At 39.2% G+C, this 21,090-nt stretch overlaps 2 protein-coding genes across 2 annotated transcripts; one reads left to right on the top strand and one right to left on the bottom strand.

Moving 5' to 3' along the window:
- Nucleotides 1-446: 446 nt before the first annotated feature.
- SASS6 (SAS-6 centriolar assembly protein) lies at nucleotides 447-14,410 on the bottom strand. Its single transcript, XM_086617321.1, is given in 19 exon segments — nucleotides 447-952; nucleotides 1,055-1,146; nucleotides 1,594-1,685; nucleotides 2,004-2,126; nucleotides 2,962-3,071; nucleotides 3,551-3,632; nucleotides 4,259-4,438; nucleotides 4,534-4,623; nucleotides 5,009-5,203; nucleotides 5,409-5,600; nucleotides 5,705-5,824; nucleotides 6,799-6,876; nucleotides 7,793-7,837; nucleotides 7,839-7,891; nucleotides 7,894-7,964; nucleotides 8,873-8,977; nucleotides 11,283-11,365; nucleotides 13,001-13,064; nucleotides 14,310-14,410. Coding segments are annotated over 19 exon segments (1,929 nt in total). The 5' UTR covers nucleotides 14,378-14,410; the 3' UTR covers nucleotides 447-866.
- Nucleotides 14,397-21,038, top strand: TRMT13 (tRNA methyltransferase 13). The gene is given in 11 exon segments (XM_086617322.1): nucleotides 14,397-14,604; nucleotides 15,019-15,060; nucleotides 15,149-15,177; nucleotides 15,180-15,214; nucleotides 16,060-16,119; nucleotides 16,246-16,315; nucleotides 16,754-16,860; nucleotides 17,813-17,980; nucleotides 18,272-18,344; nucleotides 19,059-19,133; nucleotides 20,965-21,038. Coding segments are annotated over 11 exon segments (855 nt in total). The 5' UTR covers nucleotides 14,397-14,440; the 3' UTR covers nucleotides 20,997-21,038.
- Nucleotides 21,039-21,090: the final 52 nt, after the last annotated feature.

Below are 21,090 nucleotides of genomic sequence, written 5' to 3'. Positions count from 1 at the left end.
TCCATGATTCTAGCACATGAACCCAGGTGGAGAACAAGCTGAATAGAATCAGTCCACCTAAATTTGAGTGTTAGAGCATCTTGAATTTCTGTACAATGTTACAGATGTAAGGTATGAGTAGTAAAAATAAAATAGCTTTTAGATGTTGTGATACTTTCAACAGTTAACTGTTCAGATACTTCACCTTCTCATATTTTATGCATGAGGGTCTCTGGAATAGAATACTGCCAGATTAACTGAAAAGGTAGAGTGAGATTTTTTTATACCTTCAGTGAAATAACTTAATATCTTTAATATTAATTAGATTATTTGTAAGCCTATATGCAACCCAAGCTAGTTCTAAAATTTAGCAAGTTGTAAAAATTAAAACTGTGAGAGAAGATTAGTGAGGCAGTCATGCTAACTTACGAGCTTGACCGTTATTAAAATTGATGGCATCGAAGGAGTCCAGAAAAGTATTCATAGAGAAATGTTCTCTCTCGGAATGCAGGAGTGTACAGCTCATCTATTACAGAGCCACACCTGTCCATTCCTAGAACAAAAAAGCCAGCGTACTTAGGTAAGTGGTGAGTTTTTAGGAAGACTACAGAGTCTCCAATACACCAAGAGAAAAAACTGCAGTGTCCCAGTGACTCAACTACAGCCATGTTCCCACTAAGGCTGAGGCTGCTTAAAGCTTTATCTTCTCTGAATTGACTCACTATTCTGAAAAGTCATGCAAGTCAGTCACGATCTCTTTCTCAAAGGAAATAGATTCAGACTTAGAGGATGATGTCAGTTCATATTGATACCGTACTAATACATTATTGCAGGACATCCAACAATCCTCAAATGCTTAAAAGAGGACTCTTTAAGAAACCTGTCTACTATCCCGGAAAGTAAGCTGAGGATGGTGTTACAGCAGCTTTCAGTGATGGTTGGGCTTTTGTCGGCAAGTAGGGTTTCAGGTACTCTGTAGAACAGCAGAAACAAAATACCATTCATGGAACTGTAACTACTACTGCCCTTAAAGTACATTTCAAATCAGGTCTTGTTTTACTATTTCCGTACTTACCTGCGTTAAGTGTATTTTGACTAAGCCCTCGTAAAGGAATGCTGTCATCTTTTTTCTTGAAATACTTTGATTCCAGCCCCAAATTACCACCACTAGGAATAAAAAGGCTAATTACAATTTAAAACAAATGTCGTCAGTTGGCATGTTAACAAGAAGTGTGGATGCAGACTCACTGGGAAAATCTTAAATTGAAGCAGAACTACTGCATTCTATTAACTTTATCATTTAAGGTAAACCATCACTAAGTAGATTAAGAACAGTCTGGAACTAATTTTTTGACTGACCCATCACCTGATAGCCTTAGATCTGTCACCAGGAGGGTCATTTAACTGTTTGTTATCTACAGACCATGTTTGGTGACCAGTTAAGTCTGCCACAACTTAAAATAATCATTACCATGTTGATGGAGATAGGCAGATCACTGAACTAGCTTGGTATTAGAAATGTTTTGCTTAGTTCCAGACACACATAGAAGACAAATGGTTTTATTAAAAAAAATAATTAAAAACCCCACTAAAAATGCAATAGATGACACTTACTTCTCCTTATTTGCTGGATGACTAGTTGCAGCAGTCACTGCCTGATCATCTGAACTTCGAGTCATTTTAGAGAGCTGTGTGTTAAACTGAATCTGCAGAAACAGAAGCGTTGCAGGTTAAAGACAGTTACTCCAGATACAATGGTCACCTGTAAGCGTGCAGAGCGTGAACTTTTCAGGGATTAACCTTTCTATACCCTGCGTGGCACTTCTGTGACGCAAAGAACACAAGAGTAAGCACCCAAAACCCCTGCATTAGCTATTGCCCATAGCAATAATGTTCAAAAGAGAAAGTCTAAGAGTACTTACTATACAGTAAATATTTATGCATTTCCAGAAAAATTAAAACATTGAGCTTTGATATTTTATGCTATCACATTCTTAACCAAACAGACAAATCGGAGTGCCTGCCTTTGGTGCTGGACATGGTGGATTGACATTCTTGTTGTGTGCTGGTTCTGGCAAGTGCTGGAAGGCATACAGAGGAGAAATGGGATGATTGATTGCTGAGCTGGCAAAGGATAGTCGGTCAGGCTGTAAGTGAAATAAAATACATCTATAAAGGAGAGAAGCAATTCTTGAAGTAATTGTAGAGATTCGAAATGCCAAAAGTACAATTACCACAACAACAAAGCTAACGCTCATTTGAGTGTTCCTGATGGGAAGAAAAACATCACTTTTCCTAGACTCACATTGTTAAGGAAAACTTGTCACTTTTAAAAAAAAGTTAGATGAATTGAGCACTCTTTTAGTTAATAGTCCATAATAAGCTAGAAACCCTGTAATTATCTGTATATTAAATGTATCTGAGACCTCTTTGCATGAATATGCCCCTTTCACTACTGAGTAAGCAGCTCATCAATTGCTGTGTGAAAATAGACATCTGTACAAGAAGACAACAAAGAGTAAGAACCAACAAGCTGTGGTATTTAACAAAGATAGTAGGTACTGATTTTTAACCCTTCTTTTCATATTTCTAAATCTCACTAATAAGAGTATTCAAACAGTACCTTTTCTTTTTCAACCCACACAAAGATAATTAGTATATAAATTAACCTCACAACACAAAATGCTGCCTTTTTTTTTTACCCCTTTACCCTGCACTTCATCTTTTCCAAGCTAATTTTAGCATTGTTTTCTGTATTTTAATAAATGAAAGCTGAGAAAATTCTCACTCAGAAGGCCAGGGCATCAAGTAGCACCTAACAAGGTATCACGTTATTAAACAAACAAAACAACAAAAAACACCCAGCCAAAACTACAGGGCTCAAAGAAGATGAAAGCACTGTTTTGGCTTTTTCTGTTAAAGCCATACATTTCAGGAAATGACAACTACATCATAACCATGTTACTTATAGTTGTACCTTACCATGCCATGAGGTGAAATCCCAGTCCTAACACCACCGTGTGTGCTGGCAGGAGTCTCTAGCTTCTTGGACATCTGAATTTCATTCAGCTGTTTGTTTAACCATGTGATTACTGAAGAGAGGGGGAGGGGGGAAAAGGTCAAGCTCACTTCCTACCTCTTACAAGCTATTTAAGACTGCAAGTAGCCCTTCCTCAAAAAGAGTGACAGCTTGATAGGCTATCTCTCCTCCTTAAGCTCAAGCGTCACTAGAAGTCCTAGTCTCACGAAAAGCCTTTTTGTTCACGCTTCTCAAGCCCCGACATGCCATTCTGTTCCTTCCTCTAGTTAGCCCCACACATGCACACTACCCCAAGCAATTACGAGCCCCAGCTGCAAAGGAAGTCTTCTCTCCTTGCAGCTCTAGGTTGTTGCACACCCAGACAGCAGCTTATTTTCCATACACAACAATAATCACAGCTCTTCACAAAAAGAACAAACCTGCACCACACACCACCACAGGTAAAGCAATATAGTTGCTTCTGTTAATGTTCCAGCAGCTAGATCACTAATGTCATTTCACAGAGGGAGAAACGAAGTTGTATAAACCTACCATTTTCATTGGTCTTCAGTAACTGCTTACTTTCTTCTAGTTTTTGTATTGTAGTTTCTAACTGTTCTTGTAGCTTGCAGACCTGCAATATTCCCATAATAACTATAACACCATCAGGAGCTACTACTAATTGCAAACTGAAGAAAAATTATAATATAAAAATAAAAAGATCTATGAAGTCCTTCTAGAATTATATAGAGAAGTTTGAACTCAGTTTTTTACAAAAGCGGTACAATAATTCTTTTAAAATAAACCCTGCTTTTAGCTAGGGTTTCAACAAGATGACACACAGAAACCTTTCAGACCTTAATTTTTCTGTGATTAAATAATATAAGGTCTCTAAGCCGGGAAATACTTAATGGAAGAAAAAGTTCACTCTGTTCCTGTTCTTGCCTCCTTCACCAACTTCCACAGGAACTTGCCCTCTAAAGCCTGTCAATTCATCCACTACATTGCTTTGTACTCAACACTACAGTTTTAGTTTTCTTCTATATGGATAGATGGCTCTTACAAGTCAGTTAACGTAGAAAAAAAAGAAAAGTTGATTATGCATTTAAATCAATGTTTTAACTAAGTAAAAAGTGTACATTCTATTCCATGGAAACATTTAAGACCTTATTGCTGTGAATAAGTAAGTTAAGAACTACAAAAACCATCACACTACACACAATAGCATTTACAGGACAGAGTGTTAACCCATCACAGTACCTCCTGCTCTTTCATTCGAAGAGATTGTCCCATCTCCTGCAATTCTCTCTGCTCCTTTTGAAGTCTCTCTTCTTTTTCTGTCAATAGTTTTTCCTGTTGAATTGTTACTGTATTTTTCAATTTTAATTTACTCATTAGAGTTTTCAAATCTCCTTGTAACTTCTTGATAATTTCATTAGCCTATTAAAAAAAAAGTAAATCAGATATTCTAAAAATAAAGAAAACCTAAAAATAAAATAGACATTTCATAAGGATAATGGCATGTTCAAACAGACCTTAAGAAGTTCAGCTGACAGCGACTTAATTGTTGTCTCTAGTTTTTCAATATGACCTTGTTTTTTCTCTGTATTCTCTTCCAGTATTGCCTTTAAAGGAATATTAAAAATATTAGAGATATGTGATAGACATCACTTATGATTTCAAGTAGAACCTCAATAATTCTTTGAGAACTAATTCTTAAAAGAAATTCAGTCCTTGCTTTTCAGCCAAATTACACAGGATCTCAATTCATCCATTTTTTTGTTTACAAAACGTACCACAAACTCTACTCCAGTACCACCATATTAAAACAGTAGCAACCTTTGTAAAGCTGAATCCAGTATACTTTTGGTGCCATAATTTAGAATTTTTAACTACATTGGAACGCTTACTTGCTGCATTCATAAAAACTGGTCAGCTGCTAATCTAGAAACTGCAATTAAGAAAGTTCTACAGAGCCTTGGAGGAAATTATTTTGAAACTTGAAGGAACCTTTTGTTCTTGTGTGGCATCTAAAACTTCTTTTGTTCTAATAACTAGCTGATCTTTATCTTTGATCTCTTGTTCCAGAACAGCAACCCGTGTCTGTAGCTGATTAATGAGTTTCTCTTTTTCGTGACATTCAGCATCCAGAGTAGTGTTCTCCCGACGCAGTGACAGCACCTCCTGCTTTGCTCTTTGACATTCCTAGAATGTTGAGAAGGAAATTTATTTTATTTTATTTAAGATCTGTAATAGTAATTTAAATAGATATATCTAAATAGTAAGCCTAATGTGGAATGAAGAGGAACTGAAGAAACTTAATATGCCATATTTTCTATTACATGCATAGACAGGCAGTTTTAATGCTCTAAAAATACTAAGTTTGGTTATGGAAATTAATAAGCCATACATCTTCCATTCCAGAAAGCTTTGCTTTCAGTTCTCTGACTGTGGAGTCTCCTTTGTATTTCCTTTCTGTTAGATCTTTATTGATGACCTCAAGTTCTGAGAGTCTGCTCTGCAACTGCTGAATACTTTTCTGATGCAAATTTTCTAATTCCTTTTTCTGTTGTTCATGTTGTTGTTGGTACTGAGCCTGTGCCTATGAGAAGCAAAGAAACTAAGTAGTTATTCAATGAATCTGAAAATGTAGCCAAGAAACTATTCACATACAAGAATATTGTTCATTCTTTTCTGTTGTCATACCTGGAGAGCCCTCTCCTTTTCATTTGTCAGCTCCTGTGTGTGTTTGTTTGTTAGAGCTGTAGTGTATGATGTCCATTCGTTTTTCAGTTTGTCTAGTTCTCGGCTCTTCTCTGACAAGCTCTGTTTTAAGTTTGACAAAGCATACAGAGTTTTAAACATTTAAGCATTTCAGTCAATACTGAATGATTCTTTACTGTTACTTCTTAAAAAGGACATGAAATTATTAAGAAATCAAAATTTCAGCACCAGATACTAAAATACCTGTTCATTCTGTAAACAGGAAAGTAAGGCACTAAGAAGCTAAAGAGCACCTGACACTGTAGGTAAAATAATCTTCAGTTCCAAAGATATTTTCTTTGAACCACTACTTAAGAGTGAAAAATCAGTATGCTGATGTTCCCTACCCTTATAAAACAAAGTGCTCTGGGGGGAGAGATCTACAGCAGCATCTTTTCCTCTTTTTTATTTATAATTCTGCATTCCAATTCAGCAAGCACATTCCAGTAACTCCAGCTGAAACTACAAAGATGAGGTAAACAAGTACTCCATTCCAAAAAAGCTCCATAATAGGAGTTTTAATGGAATCTTCTGTTTCATGATAGTCAAAAAAGTCACCTTGATAATTCTAGAATTTGACCCAAATCATCATTTTGAAACACAAATGTGAAGTCATTACTGGGTTGACAACAAAAATCAAAAAGTAGTAGAATAACACAAAGTCCAAGACTTCTGATTTATTTGTCATGGTTTCACAATTTTTCCAAATGTAAAGATTTTCAGCCATTCACAGAATATTATATAGAGTATATTTATCTTCATATTACCACATATCTAGTATATAATTTGTGTATGCATATACAGACGGACCTCTTTAAATTCTGGTTTTTACTGCAAGAAATAAAATTTATTCCCTGGTTGCACGGTTTACTCATTCTTAAGAAAAGCTACAGCAGAGTACTTTACTTTTCTTCTTTTCACGCACTCCCAAGTCAACTATCTTGGCTAAGTAGTGGCTAACCAACCACTTTAAGAAAAGGGCCATTTTCCACAGATTAAAAAAGTACAACTTCAGGAAAGTTAAAAGTTTACATTACCTGTTGAGTGCAGCTCAGTTGTCTGGTAAGATCCTCTTCGGTTTTTCTAAGCTTTTCTTCCAAGGTTGTTTTGTCTTCCTATGTACAAATTGACACCAAGTCAAATCCTTAGCTCCCAAAACACAAGTAGTATTTAGCTTCCGTTTTATACCCTGCTTAAGCAACCACAAACCTACTATATTTGTGGAAAATCACCTTATTAAATAAAATTCATATTGAATAAGATATAAATTTAAAAGACAAGGCATTAGCTCACAGGGTAAAAACCCTGAATTAAATTTTTACCAAATTTCTACAAGGAAATAGTATCTTATCTTAAAGACTTGTTTGCAAAGGAGTTGCATGAACAACAAAATCAATGGAAATACTGTAAATTTATGTTATTAAAACAGCTTATCAGGTGGCTACAAACATGACAGCACAGTAAATGAAACTGAAACAGACAAAAAACTATGAGACCATAATTTCTCATTAAATAAAACTTAGCATGCTACCAACTGCATCAAATTACGATTTTAATTTGCTATTTATAGCTACTGGCCCTCGAGCCGTAAAACCTGAGGATTATACACATACGCATGTTTCCTAAACCCAACTGCAGAACAAAGAGACTGCAGGTTTACAGTATTTTACTTTTGCAGCTGATTGCAGCCAGGAGCACAGGGCTATGAAGCACGAGACACCGCTGCATTCAGAAGCGTTTAACAGCCGCACACTACCTGCACTGCATGTGTAAAACCCCCATGTTCTGCCAGTTCAAATTACCGCGCTTGGCTGAACATACGCGTAATGTTTTCATTGCTAGAGTGACCAGCAACAATTCTGTTTTATAACTGCACCCAATAACTGCATGCAATGACATGTATGAGCTAAAATTAAAAATAACAGAGCATACAATTTGGTACAACGCTTCTGAAGTACTAAGACCTAAAAAACACACATAAGTACCCTAGCATCAAGGCCTAGTTGCAGCTATGACAAACCTCCATTTTACCTTAAGGCACTTCAAACAGCTGGCTAAAAACTTCTTTATTTCTGCATTCATTTCCTGGTAGGAATTTTAGAGAGAGATGGGTAAGATGTTTAACAGGTTGGTCTCCACTACATTTAAAGAGAAGGGTTGTGATCTAGAACAGATGCTGAAGAAACTAAACTGCAGCAAAAACCTAGGGAAAATCAAAAATAATCAAACGTTTAGCATATTTCTTTTCCTGCAACTACCTGTAGATCCTACAAGTTGTTTACAAATAAAATATATTTTTACATGTGCAAGCAAAAGAATTATGAAATTCAATCTCTATGTTGTAGTTAATACTACAAACAATTATCAACTAAAATGCTTGTACCTCATAATAATAAATGTACAAAACTAACCAGTTTGTTTATTGTAAGTTTTCAGAAGCCCATCTTAGATTTAGGAGTTCAAAACCAGGTAAGGTCTTTGTAACCGAATTCAAAAGGAAAAGAGACTCCTGACTTTTAGGTATCCTACAACCTAGTAAAATTTATAGCCCACAGTACATACTTCAGAAACGGCCCAACTCCTGGAGTGGAGCTAGATACTCTGGACAGGCTTTCCTCGGTACCCACACAAACAAAAATAACATATGAAAAGGCCACTACACAGGGAAGAGTGGACCTCAGGTCTCTCCCCTCACATCTTAATACCTGAACACTGAAATGAAAGAATAAAAAAATATTCCTTGTCAGAATACCTTGTAACTTTTGCCTTCTCCTGTGAAACAATGATTTACGCCTCAGTCCATCAAATTCAGATTAGCTCTCTAGCATTAAACTGATTAAAAAAAGGACCAGTGCTGCAACCTTGTGCATCTGCTAGCTTGTGAAGCCTTCCCAGCTTCAACTCGGATGGGGAGACTGCTACTAGACCATCAATTCCGCTGCTCAGTCCTCCTGAGACTTAGGTTTGTCAATAACATCCACTGACTGATGTTCAGATGCAACTAGAGGAAGGTTAAGTTATCCTGTTCTCTTCTCAGTCTGAGTGGCTGACAAGTATTTTAAGAACTGAACATGTACACACAGAGTAATACGGCACTCACTTATTACCCACCTTGGGATATCTTTGTTCTGTTCCTGAATGCATTGCTGAAGCAGATCTATAAATTTTTGTGGGAAAGCAGAGAAGTCTACCAAGAGGCCTTGCTGGGACTTTAAGCTGCATAAACAGATTGGAGATAAATACATTAACAACATATAGAAGTGTAATTTATTTCCTATAAAATATTTTGTTTACGCTAGTAGAAAGGACTAATTCTGATCATGGCATTAAAGTCACTAGCATAGAATCATAGAATCGTTAGGGCTGGAAGGGACCTTCAAAGGCCATCTAGTCCAACCCCCCCTGCAAGGAACAGGGATATCTCCAACTAGATCAGGTTGCTCAGGGCCTCATCCAACCGGGCCTTGAACATCTCCAGGGATGGAGCATCCACCACCTCTCTGGGCAACCTGTTCCAGTGTTCTACAACTCTCATGGTAAATAATTTTTTCCTAATATCCAACCTGAATCTACCTCCCTCTATTTTAAAACCATTACCCCTTGTCCTATCACAACAGGCCCTCCTGAACAGCCTCTCCCCATCTTTCTTGTAGGCCCCCTTGAGGTACTGGAAGACCGCTATAAGGTCACCCCGGAGCCTCCTCTTCTCCAGGCTGAACAGCCCAACTCTTTCAGCCTGTCCTCATAGGAAAGGTGCTCCAGCCCTCTTATCATCTTCGTGGCCCTCCTCTGGACCCTCTCAAACTGGTCCATGTCCTTCTTATGTTGGGGACTCCAGAACTGGACGCAGTACTCCAAGTGAGGTCTCACGAGGGCAGAGTAGAGGGGGAGAATCACCTCCCTCGACCTGCTGGCCACGCTCCTCTTGATGCAGCCCAGGACGCAGTTGGCCTTCTGGGCTGCAAGGAGCACATTGCCGGCTCATATTGAGCTTCTCGTCCACCAGTACTCCCAAGTCCTTCTCCTCAGGGCTGCTCTCGATCCATTCTCCGCCCAGTCTGTATTTGTGCCTGGGATTGCCATGACCCAGATGTAGGACCTTGCACTTGGCCTGGTTAAACTTCATGAGGTTGGTACGGGCCCACCTCTCCAGCCTGTCGAGGTCCCTCTGGATGGCATCCCTCCCTTCCAGCGTATCGACGGCACCACACAGCTTGGTGTCATTGGCGAACTTGCTGAGGGTGCACTCCATGCCACTGTCCACGTCAGCGACAAATATGTCGAAGAGGGCCGGGCCCAACACGGACCCCTGAGGGACGCCACTCGTGACCTGTCTCCACTTGGGACATCGAGCTGTTGACCACTACTCTCTGAGTGCGGCCATTGAGCCAATTCCTTATCCACCGAGTGGTCCATCCATCAAACCCATGACTCTCTAGTTTAGAGAGAAGAATGTCGTGCAGGACAGTGTCAAAAGCTTTGCACAAGTCCAGGTAGATGACATCCGTTGGTCGACCCTTGTCCACCGATGCTGTCACCCCATCGTAAAAGGCATGTTATTTTCAATCTTCATGCAGAAGAAACGTGATCACGTTTTGGATAATAATCACCAGAGGATATTTTTGATTTCTAGAGTTCTTGCAAACAGGCTGCACTAAGAAAAAAGAGAAGTAACTGTGGCACAGCAAACGTGCTCCTTTGAGTAGATGTCTTCCTTACAGCAGAGTGGAACGGTTATCGGATAGGGGCACATGGAAGAAGCAAAGGACAATGAGGGGAGACTAACCACTATCAAGACTTTATCTGCCTACTTGTTGTTTAATTGCGCACCTTCGTCATAGACACAGTAAAATCAAAGACAGAAGCAGACATTCAACAGTGTATGCACGAAGCCACACCTTGTGTAACAAAACACATCATTCTGCACATCTGTTTTACAACACTATTTTACTTCTGCCTTTTGATCAAATCAAAAAATCCACGCAAACCAAAACAAACACCAAACAATGAAGTAGAAAACTGAACTGTTCATGCCTGGTGCCCCAATTTTATTATCAAATTCTGAGCAAGTAAAATGAGACCCAACAGCACAATTAGTATACAAGAAACCCGTAAGACAAAGGCTCAGGTCTGCGAATCCGTGTCCGCGCAAACTGACTTTCCTCTTGCAAGTATTTCTTGAAATAGTTCACAGGCATAAAATAGTCTATAAAAAGTAGTTATGATGAACAGAAGATGCAAGTAGTAATATAAACTGTGGTACTGTAGCTATGCAGGGAACTTAACATCAGGATTGTGTCGTTCATCTGTATAATCTTGAGCCAGTCACTTTCCTGACCTTGGCTCTTTCACCGACTGGCCAAAGAGAACAATACTACCAAAATACTGACAGAACTCCACAAGTGAAAAAATGCCAAAACCTAAATTCTAGGCTTTTAAGACCATTCTGAGATAAATATATTCCTTCATTGTTTTTTTTGCCATTTAGAAATGTTTCACAGACAAGACATTATAAATTCACTTACCTTTGAAATCTTCCTCAGATATGACAAGATTATAAAGGAAAAAAGGATCAGTATCATCAGTCAATCGAACAGCTAAATCCTGAAAGACAGACATTTACATATTATTTTAAATACTATAAACTACCCTGTAGGATCATTAAATATTGTAAACCAGTATTGCCAACAGTATTTAACGTTTTTACTGTTTAACCAAAAATAAGATAGAATTGTGGCAACTAACTCAGAAGGTGGAAAACACTAACTTTTAATCACAACTTCAAATATTACAGTGGATAAACAGGAAGACTATTTCTCACAAAAATAAGCCAAGTAAAAACCTTCGACTTTGAGCAGCAAAGGTTTCAAAATTCAATGTGTCTTCACTATTTTACAGAAAGAAAACTGGCTGTTATTTTTCTCCATCATGAAATAGTGCAGAGCAGCACTAGCAGTCCACCTTAACGGATCACAAAAACACATCATCCCCATAACCAGAAATTTTTCAGAGCATACTGCTCTTAAAGTTTAAGAAACCACCTTCTGAAGAGTTTATATATTTGAATATGGAGCTTCGCAAAGCAAACACAAAATGGATACAGCTGCAGTCCAATAAGCTTGCAAAAAAAAAAAAAAGTAGCATTATGCTGCTTAGCCTTTAAAAATAAACTCGTATGTTTGCTGGAGGTCTACACTGTGTTTCGGAAAACTACCTTCTCTGTAAAAGTTAGTCTTTTGTTACAAGCCTGGGGTTATGCAAAACACCTGGTACACCAGGCCCAGGCACCTGTTCTCTATAACGATGCTCAAACTTGTGTGAAGGATAGAGTATTCCCTAGCAAAGGAAAGAAAGGAAGTAGAAACCTAACAGCTCTTCCAGCATAACTGAAGTGTGACCATAGCACATGCAGGTATACAGAACTGAAACTAGTTTCAGTAACCCAGATACCAGCAACACTAACAAAACTCTCAGTTGGAGACGTATAAACAAACTCAGGGCATACATGTGCAGCCAGTTTACATTAAAACTAATGCCACCCCAAACCAGCTAGGGCAGGTTCATGATTAGGATTAAAACATCTGCTTGGTCTGATGTCCCATTAACTAATCCAAACATTACAGTAATGTTAACAATCATAACATCATGGTAGATGGATGTACAGTTTAAGTGACAAATTAGACATACAACAAAAAAGATTTTACAACCTTCAGTAGTAATCTCATTGCTATTTTCCCCTGAGGAAGACTTTTTTACTGCAAATTTAGTACATTACCTACTTCCTTCCCCCATTGGATGAATTCCAACATTCAAAGACACTTATCAATGAAAAACAAAATGTTACATCCATATACAAGTTGTCATTTTTGCTAGTTAAGATGAGGACTTTGTAAAGACAGTTGCTGCTCTACATTCTTAAATAAGTGTTGAGTATATTTAAAGCAAGACTGCTCTTAAGCTCTAACTGGAGTTCCTCTGAGGGTCTCTAAATACTTTTAAATTTACAAGTTTACTAAGACCAAACTAAACAGCCAAACTAAAAGATACAGCTAAAAAGGCTAGAAAAAAAACCCACCATACTAAACCAACGAAATTACTCAAGAAATTATATTTTTTAAAAAATTAAGATCACGTGACAAACATACTTGATTCCTATTTTGCTTCTCCTTTGCCTATTTGTCCTCTTACACATGAAATTCAGATAACATCTCATGAATAACACAAATATAACCAATCCACAAACCTTTTATGAACAGGATTAGAAATTGACAGTAGCTCAATGTTCACTCGAATATTTAATCTCCTGTGTACAAAAGATGAAACTTCGTAACAAATCAAGAAAATATTCTTCAAATAATACCTGCTTGTAGCCACATTACAGGAATCAGATTGCATTTTGAAAACAAAATTTAGGCAGAAATATCAAGGACAGTTCCCATTGATGACTACTACTAAGACATCTGAAAGCCCCACAGTTTCAGTTAACATTACAGCTCCTCAGTCAGCTCCGGTTTTCTGTTGCTTGTTGTCCATCAAACTTTAAATAGCAAGGCAGAAGTCTTGTCCACAAACTAGAACCTTTGGAAAAGGCTGCTGAAATTTATTAACGATTGCTGAAACTTTTGATAATCATCTATACAATGCTACCTTGTCTTCATTTACTTCTCGTTGAGTAATGCCAGAAGTTACTCGCATTACAGAAGACACCCACGGCCTTCCTGTGCCTTCTACGGCAGGCACGCCAGAAGCCCCAACACCTGCACACACTAATGCAGACAGGACCTGTATTACCGAAATTCACTACGGTTTGAATAGACACTTCCCATAAAACACTCCTGGCCCTTCCCAAACACCAGTGCTAAGCCACGCACGCACACGGGTGCGCCCAAACCGACTTACCCCTCGGCAGAACCGACCGCGACAGACGTGTGGGCTGGCCCACGCCGCAGGGGCAGTAACGAGGGAGGTGAAAGGCTCCAGGAGGCCGCGGCAAGGCCGGCTTCAGCCGGCGAGGAGGAGACAGGGGAGGCGGCAGGCCTGCCCGCGGGGCGACCGCTGCGGCCCGGGAGCTGCGCAGACGCCGGCCCAGCCGCCGGACCTGCCGCGCTGCGAGGGCCCTCACGTCGCCTGCAGGGGCGGCGTCTGCCCCCATACCCCTAAGGCGTTCCTGCAAAGCCGCTGCGTGTTCTCTGCGCTGCCAGTGCCCCGTCCGCGCCGCCTGCCCTGGCAAGGCCCCCACAGGAGCCGCTCCAGCCCTGTGACCACCGCCGGCCCTGCTGCGGCCAAGCACCCTTCCCTCCAACCCAGGGGAACCCCATGGCACCCCCACAACGAGAACAACGCCGGCGGCTGCCCCGCTCGCCGCCCGCACTACGCGCACGGTCCCGTCTCTCGCTCGGCAGCTGTTAGGGCACAACGCAAGGAGGAAGGAGAGGAGGGAAGAGCCCGTCTCTCGGCAGTCCTTCTCCCAGAAGATGCAATAAATCCTTCACACGGCTGGCGAGAAAACCACGCCAGAACGCACCGCGCCGTTCGCGTAGCCCCTCACCTCTCCTCGCAGCCCTGGCACCTCACTTGCACGCACACGGGCCGGTTGAACATACGCTCCGCCGCCATCTTGCGCTTCAGGTTTGGCGCCCGGCTGCCGCGGGGGAGGAGCCACAAGATGGAGGCGAGGCGATGAGCGCAAGGGGTGCTGGGACGGAAATGGCGGCGCTGGGGAAGGGCTGGGGTTCTCCGGTCCCAGGGCGATGCGCGTATTTCGTGGAGAGGAAGAAGCGCTTCTGCAAGATGATCCCGGCGCCTGGGAGGCTCTTTTGCGGAGAGCACGGGCAGCTGGAGGTGCCAGGCCTTGCCGGGGGCAGCAGGGAGGGCGCGCTCCCGGGCCAGGGGCGCCCTGGCTCTCCGGGAGGGTCGGGGCAGGCGGGGCGCCCCGGCGGCACCCCAGGGGGCGGCATGTCCGCCGGAGCCGGCCCCGCAGCGCGGGCAGGGGAGGCAGCGCCGGCGCCGCCTTTGAGCCCTGGGTGTGCCGAGGCCGTCGGTGCAGCCCGGCAGCTACGCCGACGTTACGTTATAGGTTTATTCTTTTACGATCCATTTAAGTAATAAATTCTCGTCTCAGTTTCTCCATTCCGGTTAGCCCACCTGCCTCAGAACAGATGTTTTGTGAAACTCAGATGTCCCTCAAAAGCTTTTCTAAACCAAGAACACTGAATGCATGCTCAAGTGTCTAAAACTTTTCTTTTATAACTAGGAAGAAATGACAGAAAAAGAATTCCATGCCCTCTTGATCCAAAACAGTAAGTATACGTAAATGTTTTTCCTGTTCTTTGTCAGAGTTCCCATGATAAATGCTGTTACTTACTTTTCTTTCCATTTGAATTTTAGCACTGTCTATGAAGACCAACTACAAAAACATTTAAAAAATGTAATTCAAGAGAGAAGCCGAAGCCAGTAAGTGCAGTGTAAATTCAGCACTACTTCTCAGATTTACGGCTCTAAACATTACAGCTCTGCAGAGAATTTATTGTGCTGACAGCCGCTGTGAACTGCAGGACAGCAGTCTTAGCAAGCACTACCATATGCAAAGTATGGCAGCTGAATAAGTACTTGCTGAAATGGAATTCACATTCCAGTCTCCCTCGTCTTCTGTGTCCCCCCTTCATTGTGGTTCAATACAACTTTGAAGTTCTCTTAGTTACAAATGGAAATGTTGAATTCATTTTTATCAAAAACATTTTCTAAGAGCAGTCCCTGAAAATGCCATTCATTTTAGAGGCTTGGTGAGAGATTATCCATGGAAAGCAAAGCTGTCAGGGAGGCTCTAGGCGTTTTCTAGGCTCTGGCAGCCTGGAGCCCTAGACAACTGCCTGCTTCACTCAAGCTAGCAGTGAATTATGGAAAGCTAGGCTGACAGTTGCAGCGAGCACTGAGGGAAGGAATAGGATGTCTGTCTCAACAGCCGTTTAAAGAAAACAAGATGGATTCTTTATTGTCTGCCTTATCAGTGTTGCACCTTTAGTATTACTCGTGAAACTGTAAAATGGTCTCTGGAACCAGTCTAGTAGGCATTGACAGCTTGATTCTTATGAACATGTTCAGTCTTGTCAAGATGTGTCAGAACAGTCATTTCTGCTGGGGATTCAGGATCAGATTATAGGAAAAAAAATTACTTGGAATGTCTTCTTTTGCAGTGGATTCCTATTTCTATATACCTTATGATAAAAACACTGAAGACTTTAGCTTTTGCTTCCTGGTAATTAACAGAATCAATTTTTTTTTTTTTTTTATTTTTAAAGGTCTACTTTGTTCAAGATATTAATGCAGGTTTAAAAGACGTATCAGAAATACCAGAACAAGTGAGTACATTTATTTGTTCTAAAGCTCAGTCCCTACATAACATGTTGCAATTTATAATATGACTAAGAACTATCAAAAATAAAAGGTCTTGTATTTATGGGTGGCGTTTGTTTTTTCTTTAAAAGGTACCTATCTCTTCTCTATCCATACAAGAGCTGGAGAACTTAATTATCAAGTTGAAAAAAGCAAGTAATGGTGAGCTTACTTAATACTGAAAATATGATGTTTTAAGTTGAATTGATTAAATACTTCATTGTTATTTTTGTTGTTAGATATTTGTGAAAATGTGAGACATTTGGCACTAAACACATCTGGAGTAATTATCATCAAGATATAGGTAATCCTCCAATAGCTAAATTTTACTCGTAAGAATAAACTAGATTAAGAGAATGATCTTTTGTTCATATAGCTATTTTCCCTTCCTTTTGTGTTTTTGTTTCCCACTCAGATATCACTACAGATAACAATACAGCTCTTTTACAAACATGGGATGATAGATTTATGCTCCCAACAGACTATTTTGTTAGTGCTACAAATTGAACTCATGTCTGAATATTGTAACGTGTGTATTACAAAACTAGAAACTCTTGGAAACTGGAAGCCTATACCTAAAAGTTTTGCATTTGCATGCAGGTCTGGAACTTTGCCTTAAGAAACAAATACTGTCCCACCAGGCTTTACAAGAAGCTTTAAATGACCCAAAGAATGGGGAATCTGCTTTCAAACACTTGAAACAACAGGTATGGTCACTGCTTTACTAATAGCTGTAAATGTTTTTAAATGTGGGCTTCTGCCGTTGTAAATTCAAGCAACTGTGCGTGTATAATGCTATTCCCTTCATGTAGAGGAAATCTGATATGCTCTACAACTCTGTGCTTCTCAAATAATAGTATATATATAACCTTTGAATGGCTTCTTGTTTAGTAACAAAAGCTTATTAGGTTAATGAAATAAATTACAAATTGTGTGGTGGTGTTCTGAATTTTTACTTGTATATTCTTATTTTATATTAACTTATAATGAATCTGAGATACAAAAGGTTTAATGTTGTATTTTCTAAGAAGTAAAAAGAATTTTTTATGTTTTCTGTAAGAGCTGTTCCTAGATTTCCTGGTTCTGTAACAGATGCATAAAAGAATTAGAAAGCCTGAGTGTACTTTCTGCCTTTTCAATATATATTGAACAGAGGAATTTTAAGGGAGATGGACTGCATACTGTAGCAACATAGAAAATTTTGGGAACAAAAATTTAAAAGTGAGAAACGTCTGTTTGCTGTACTTTCTTCCCTTGCTCTACCTTCCTTTCCTATGTGTTACAAAATGCCTAACTAGCAGAGAGAGAGGGCTCTGCAGACACTGCTGCTTCACAGAAATCCAGTAAGATACCTGTATTTTGGATAGCTACTTCGAGAATCAGCAGAGAAGAATATTATAATATGTACCTGATTACAAAAATCCATTCCAAAAACTTCTGTGGAGTTTGAGCAGTGGAAGAAGGGCAGGATGATGCTTACTAGCCAGAGTTTATAATCCCTTTCCTCTGTACACACAAGATCTTTTCCGTAATCCCTCATGGAAGGTACGATTTGAGAAGTCTTCTGCAGTTTGGTGAAGTAATTGTTTTCCTATCAGGCATTACAATACACAGCATATATGTTTACTTGGTTCGTAAATAATCTTTTGATGTTTTTAGGCTTCTATTTTAGGTAACATGGAAAAATTACATTTACTTGGTCCAGGAAGATGTTTTGTTGAATTTGGAGCCGGGCGAGGAAAGCTATCTCATTGGGTTGATGTTGCCTTACAGAATGTTGAAAATGTTCAGTTTTTGCTTGTGGAAAGGGCAACAACAAGATTCAAGGTAAGAGAGGATATTGTCACATGAGCAGAGTATAATTTTTAAACTGTTGTCATTAAAGCTGTTAGTATTTGCTTATTATCTTAAAAAATAACATAAATCTTTTAAATTTTGAAAGTTTTGGAAGCATCCATACTTTGCCCATAGCAAACTTAATAAAAAAAATCCTGGTGTATAATGTTGGAAATGTGCAGATGTTGACTTGACAGGAAAAAAGTCCAGCATTAATACCTGGAGCAAAATTATAATTGTTAGCTGCCAGCCCTACTTGATGATCTTGTTCTGTTTACACAGGTGGATGGAAAACACAAAAGGAGAGATTCTATGTTTGAAAGGCTTCAAGTTGATATTCAGCATTTATGTTTAAGTAAGTTCCTTCTTGGCTTTTGTACTTCTGAAATAGAGGCTTCCTTTTAGATTTTGAATACTGGAGTTCAAGTCAATTTGTATGTAGCATGCTTAAATGTACTTGGTTTTGAAGATTATTCTCAGTGGTTGCTTGAACACATTAATGCTCTGTGTATATACATGTACACGCATATATGTGTTAAATGGAGATAATTTTCTGCTTTTTATACACTTACGGGACATCATTATAGGTGAGAAATACCAAAAGAAAAACATTTTGAAGGATTTTTAGAATTTGCAGGAGTAGACACCTTTGCATTGTTTGGTTTTAGGTGTGCAGAATGAAGCAAGTCATGCATATCATTGCTATGCTATGCATATCAGTACTATAGAATTTGTGGGAATGCTTGACATCAGGAGATGCATTAATGTCCTATTTACATTTCACAGGCATTATAGAAAGTCTGAAATGGTTAAGTATGCTTCTCAGCCACAGCATCCGATTCTCTTAATTTATTTTAGAAAAAGAAACTTTCCTTTGAATAGCTTATAACTGTATGTACAGACAACTGTATTTTAGTAGTGGTAAACTGTTATTTCTTTTGTTTATGTGTGCTGAAGTTATATTATCCAGAAAAAGTATTGCCCTAACTAGAATAATAGAAGTTCTGGGGGTGTTGTGGATTGTGCGTGTGTTTCTTTTCTCTTTTTTTTTTTTTTTTTTCCTCTCCAGATAAGGTACCTATTTTGGAGAAGAAAAAACTGCCAGTGGTAGGAATTGGGAAGCACTTGTGTGGTGCTGCAACAGGTATGAATTATGTATGTGTTAAGTGCAGAAAGTTGGGATACCAAATCTTAAAATCTAACTGAACTGATCTTCCAAACTGTTCTTTTAAGCTTTTCTTGCCCTCTAAGCCTTCGTTGGTGAATGTGGCAGATGAAGTATCTGTTGACTTCAGTGGAATAGTAAATGGATAATTGATGCAAGGCTACTTTAGACAGAAGTAAAACCTTTCTTGCTTTTTGTAGAGTAGAACAAAGAGCAGTGTGTGGTGGCATGGGTCATGTATTTGTAAGTTGCTGAAGTAAGTAAGTTCGTGGTGGTTTTTTTTTAACACCATCGCCTCTACTTTGAAATACTTTTCTTTCTAAATTAATATTGTCTGTCTGAATACGTATTCCAAGCAAATGAGAAGAATGTATTTCTGTCCCAATAATTTTAAACCAATGCACTTTTTCTAATGTTACATGTCTACTAAGTAGAGAAAGACATCTCAGATATGACACCTATACAGGTACTGTTACAAAGATGACACAGTTAAGCAGTACATGTTAAATAGATCATGTCCTAGATATCAAACTTTTAGAGCAAATACTTGCATGTTTTACAGGGAGGAGATCCTCCTGCAGTATGACAGTTTGTTAACCAAAGTATTTCAGATTCACTTGTGTATATCAAATATTCAAGAGGATAAGCCTTTAGTAGCTCCAGAGGTTTCATAATATTCATTTAGCATTTAGGGTTTTCATGTTTTCCAAGCACGCTTGTAATTTTTAATTAACCTTAAAATTGCTTTTTGGCTTAGTTTGTGATGTATACTTTTCTTCTTCTTTGTAAGAAGTACTTTCCCAACCATGATACAGCCTGTACAAATAATGGCATGGTGTTCATCTCTATTTTTTGGGGGGGGGTCTATCTGTGTTTTCCCAGATCTTGCTTTGCGATGCTTGGTTGAAAGTTATACAACTTGTTGTGATGGAGAAAATGCAGAGCCTGCACCAAAACGCCCTAGGACTGACAAGATAGAGGTGGCTTCTAACAATTCTGCTGATAAGGAAAGCAACAAAGAAGACTGTAAGCCTGTAGCAGGAATTGTTATTGCACTGTGTTGCCATCACAAGTGTGACTGGACACATTATGTAGGCAGGGAGTTCTTTAAATCAGTAGGACTTGGACCAGTAGAATTTCATTATTTTCAGAGAATGAGTAGCTGGGCCACTTGCGGCATGCGAGAAACCACAACCAGAGCCTCTACAAGTGAAGATCAAACTAACACCACAGAAGAACATGAGCAGACATTAAGCAAGACAGAGAGTTGTTCTGATACTTTACAAGGGTATGTAATTTTTTTTTTTCTAGTAAATGGACCCCTGCAGAAAAGCAAAATTATGTATAGTGGTATATGGAATTGTTTTGAGTCCTCAAAATGACTCATTTTACAAAACATTTTAATTAATAAATTTATATAATATTCTACTTTAAAATACAATTTTCATGGACATACGTTTCAAAATCATAGAATGGTTTGAGTTGGAAGGGACCTTAAATATCATCTAGTTCCAACCCTGCTGCTGTAGTCAGGGACACCTTCCCCTAGGTCAGGTTGCTCAAAGCCTCATCTAACCTGGCCTTGAACACTTCCAGGGATGAAGCATCCACAGCTTCTCCAGGCAACCTGTTCCAGTGTTTCACCACCCTCATTGAAAACATTAAACATTTATAAACAGTCATGCTTGCATGAACTGAAATGACTTTACAGTGATTTCAGAAGTTTTTCTAAGCTTAACTACTAATGTTAATTAACAAAACCATTCTTCTCACACATTGTTCGTTCTTTTCCTCCTTTTTATGAAACTAGGATACTTACTGTTGAAGAACGAAAGAAGATAGGTTGCCTCTGTAAACTGCTGATTGATCATGGACGGATTGAATATTTACAACAACGAGGATACAAGGCTGCACTACAGTATTATACAGAGTCTGC

Source organism: Tauraco erythrolophus, chromosome 10 (genome assembly GCF_009769465.1).
Source record: "Tauraco erythrolophus isolate bTauEry1 chromosome 10, bTauEry1.pri, whole genome shotgun sequence".
NCBI classification, from domain to species: Eukaryota; Metazoa; Chordata; class Aves; order Musophagiformes; family Musophagidae; genus Tauraco; species Tauraco erythrolophus.
This window is presented reverse-complemented; position numbering and strand designations above follow the sequence as displayed.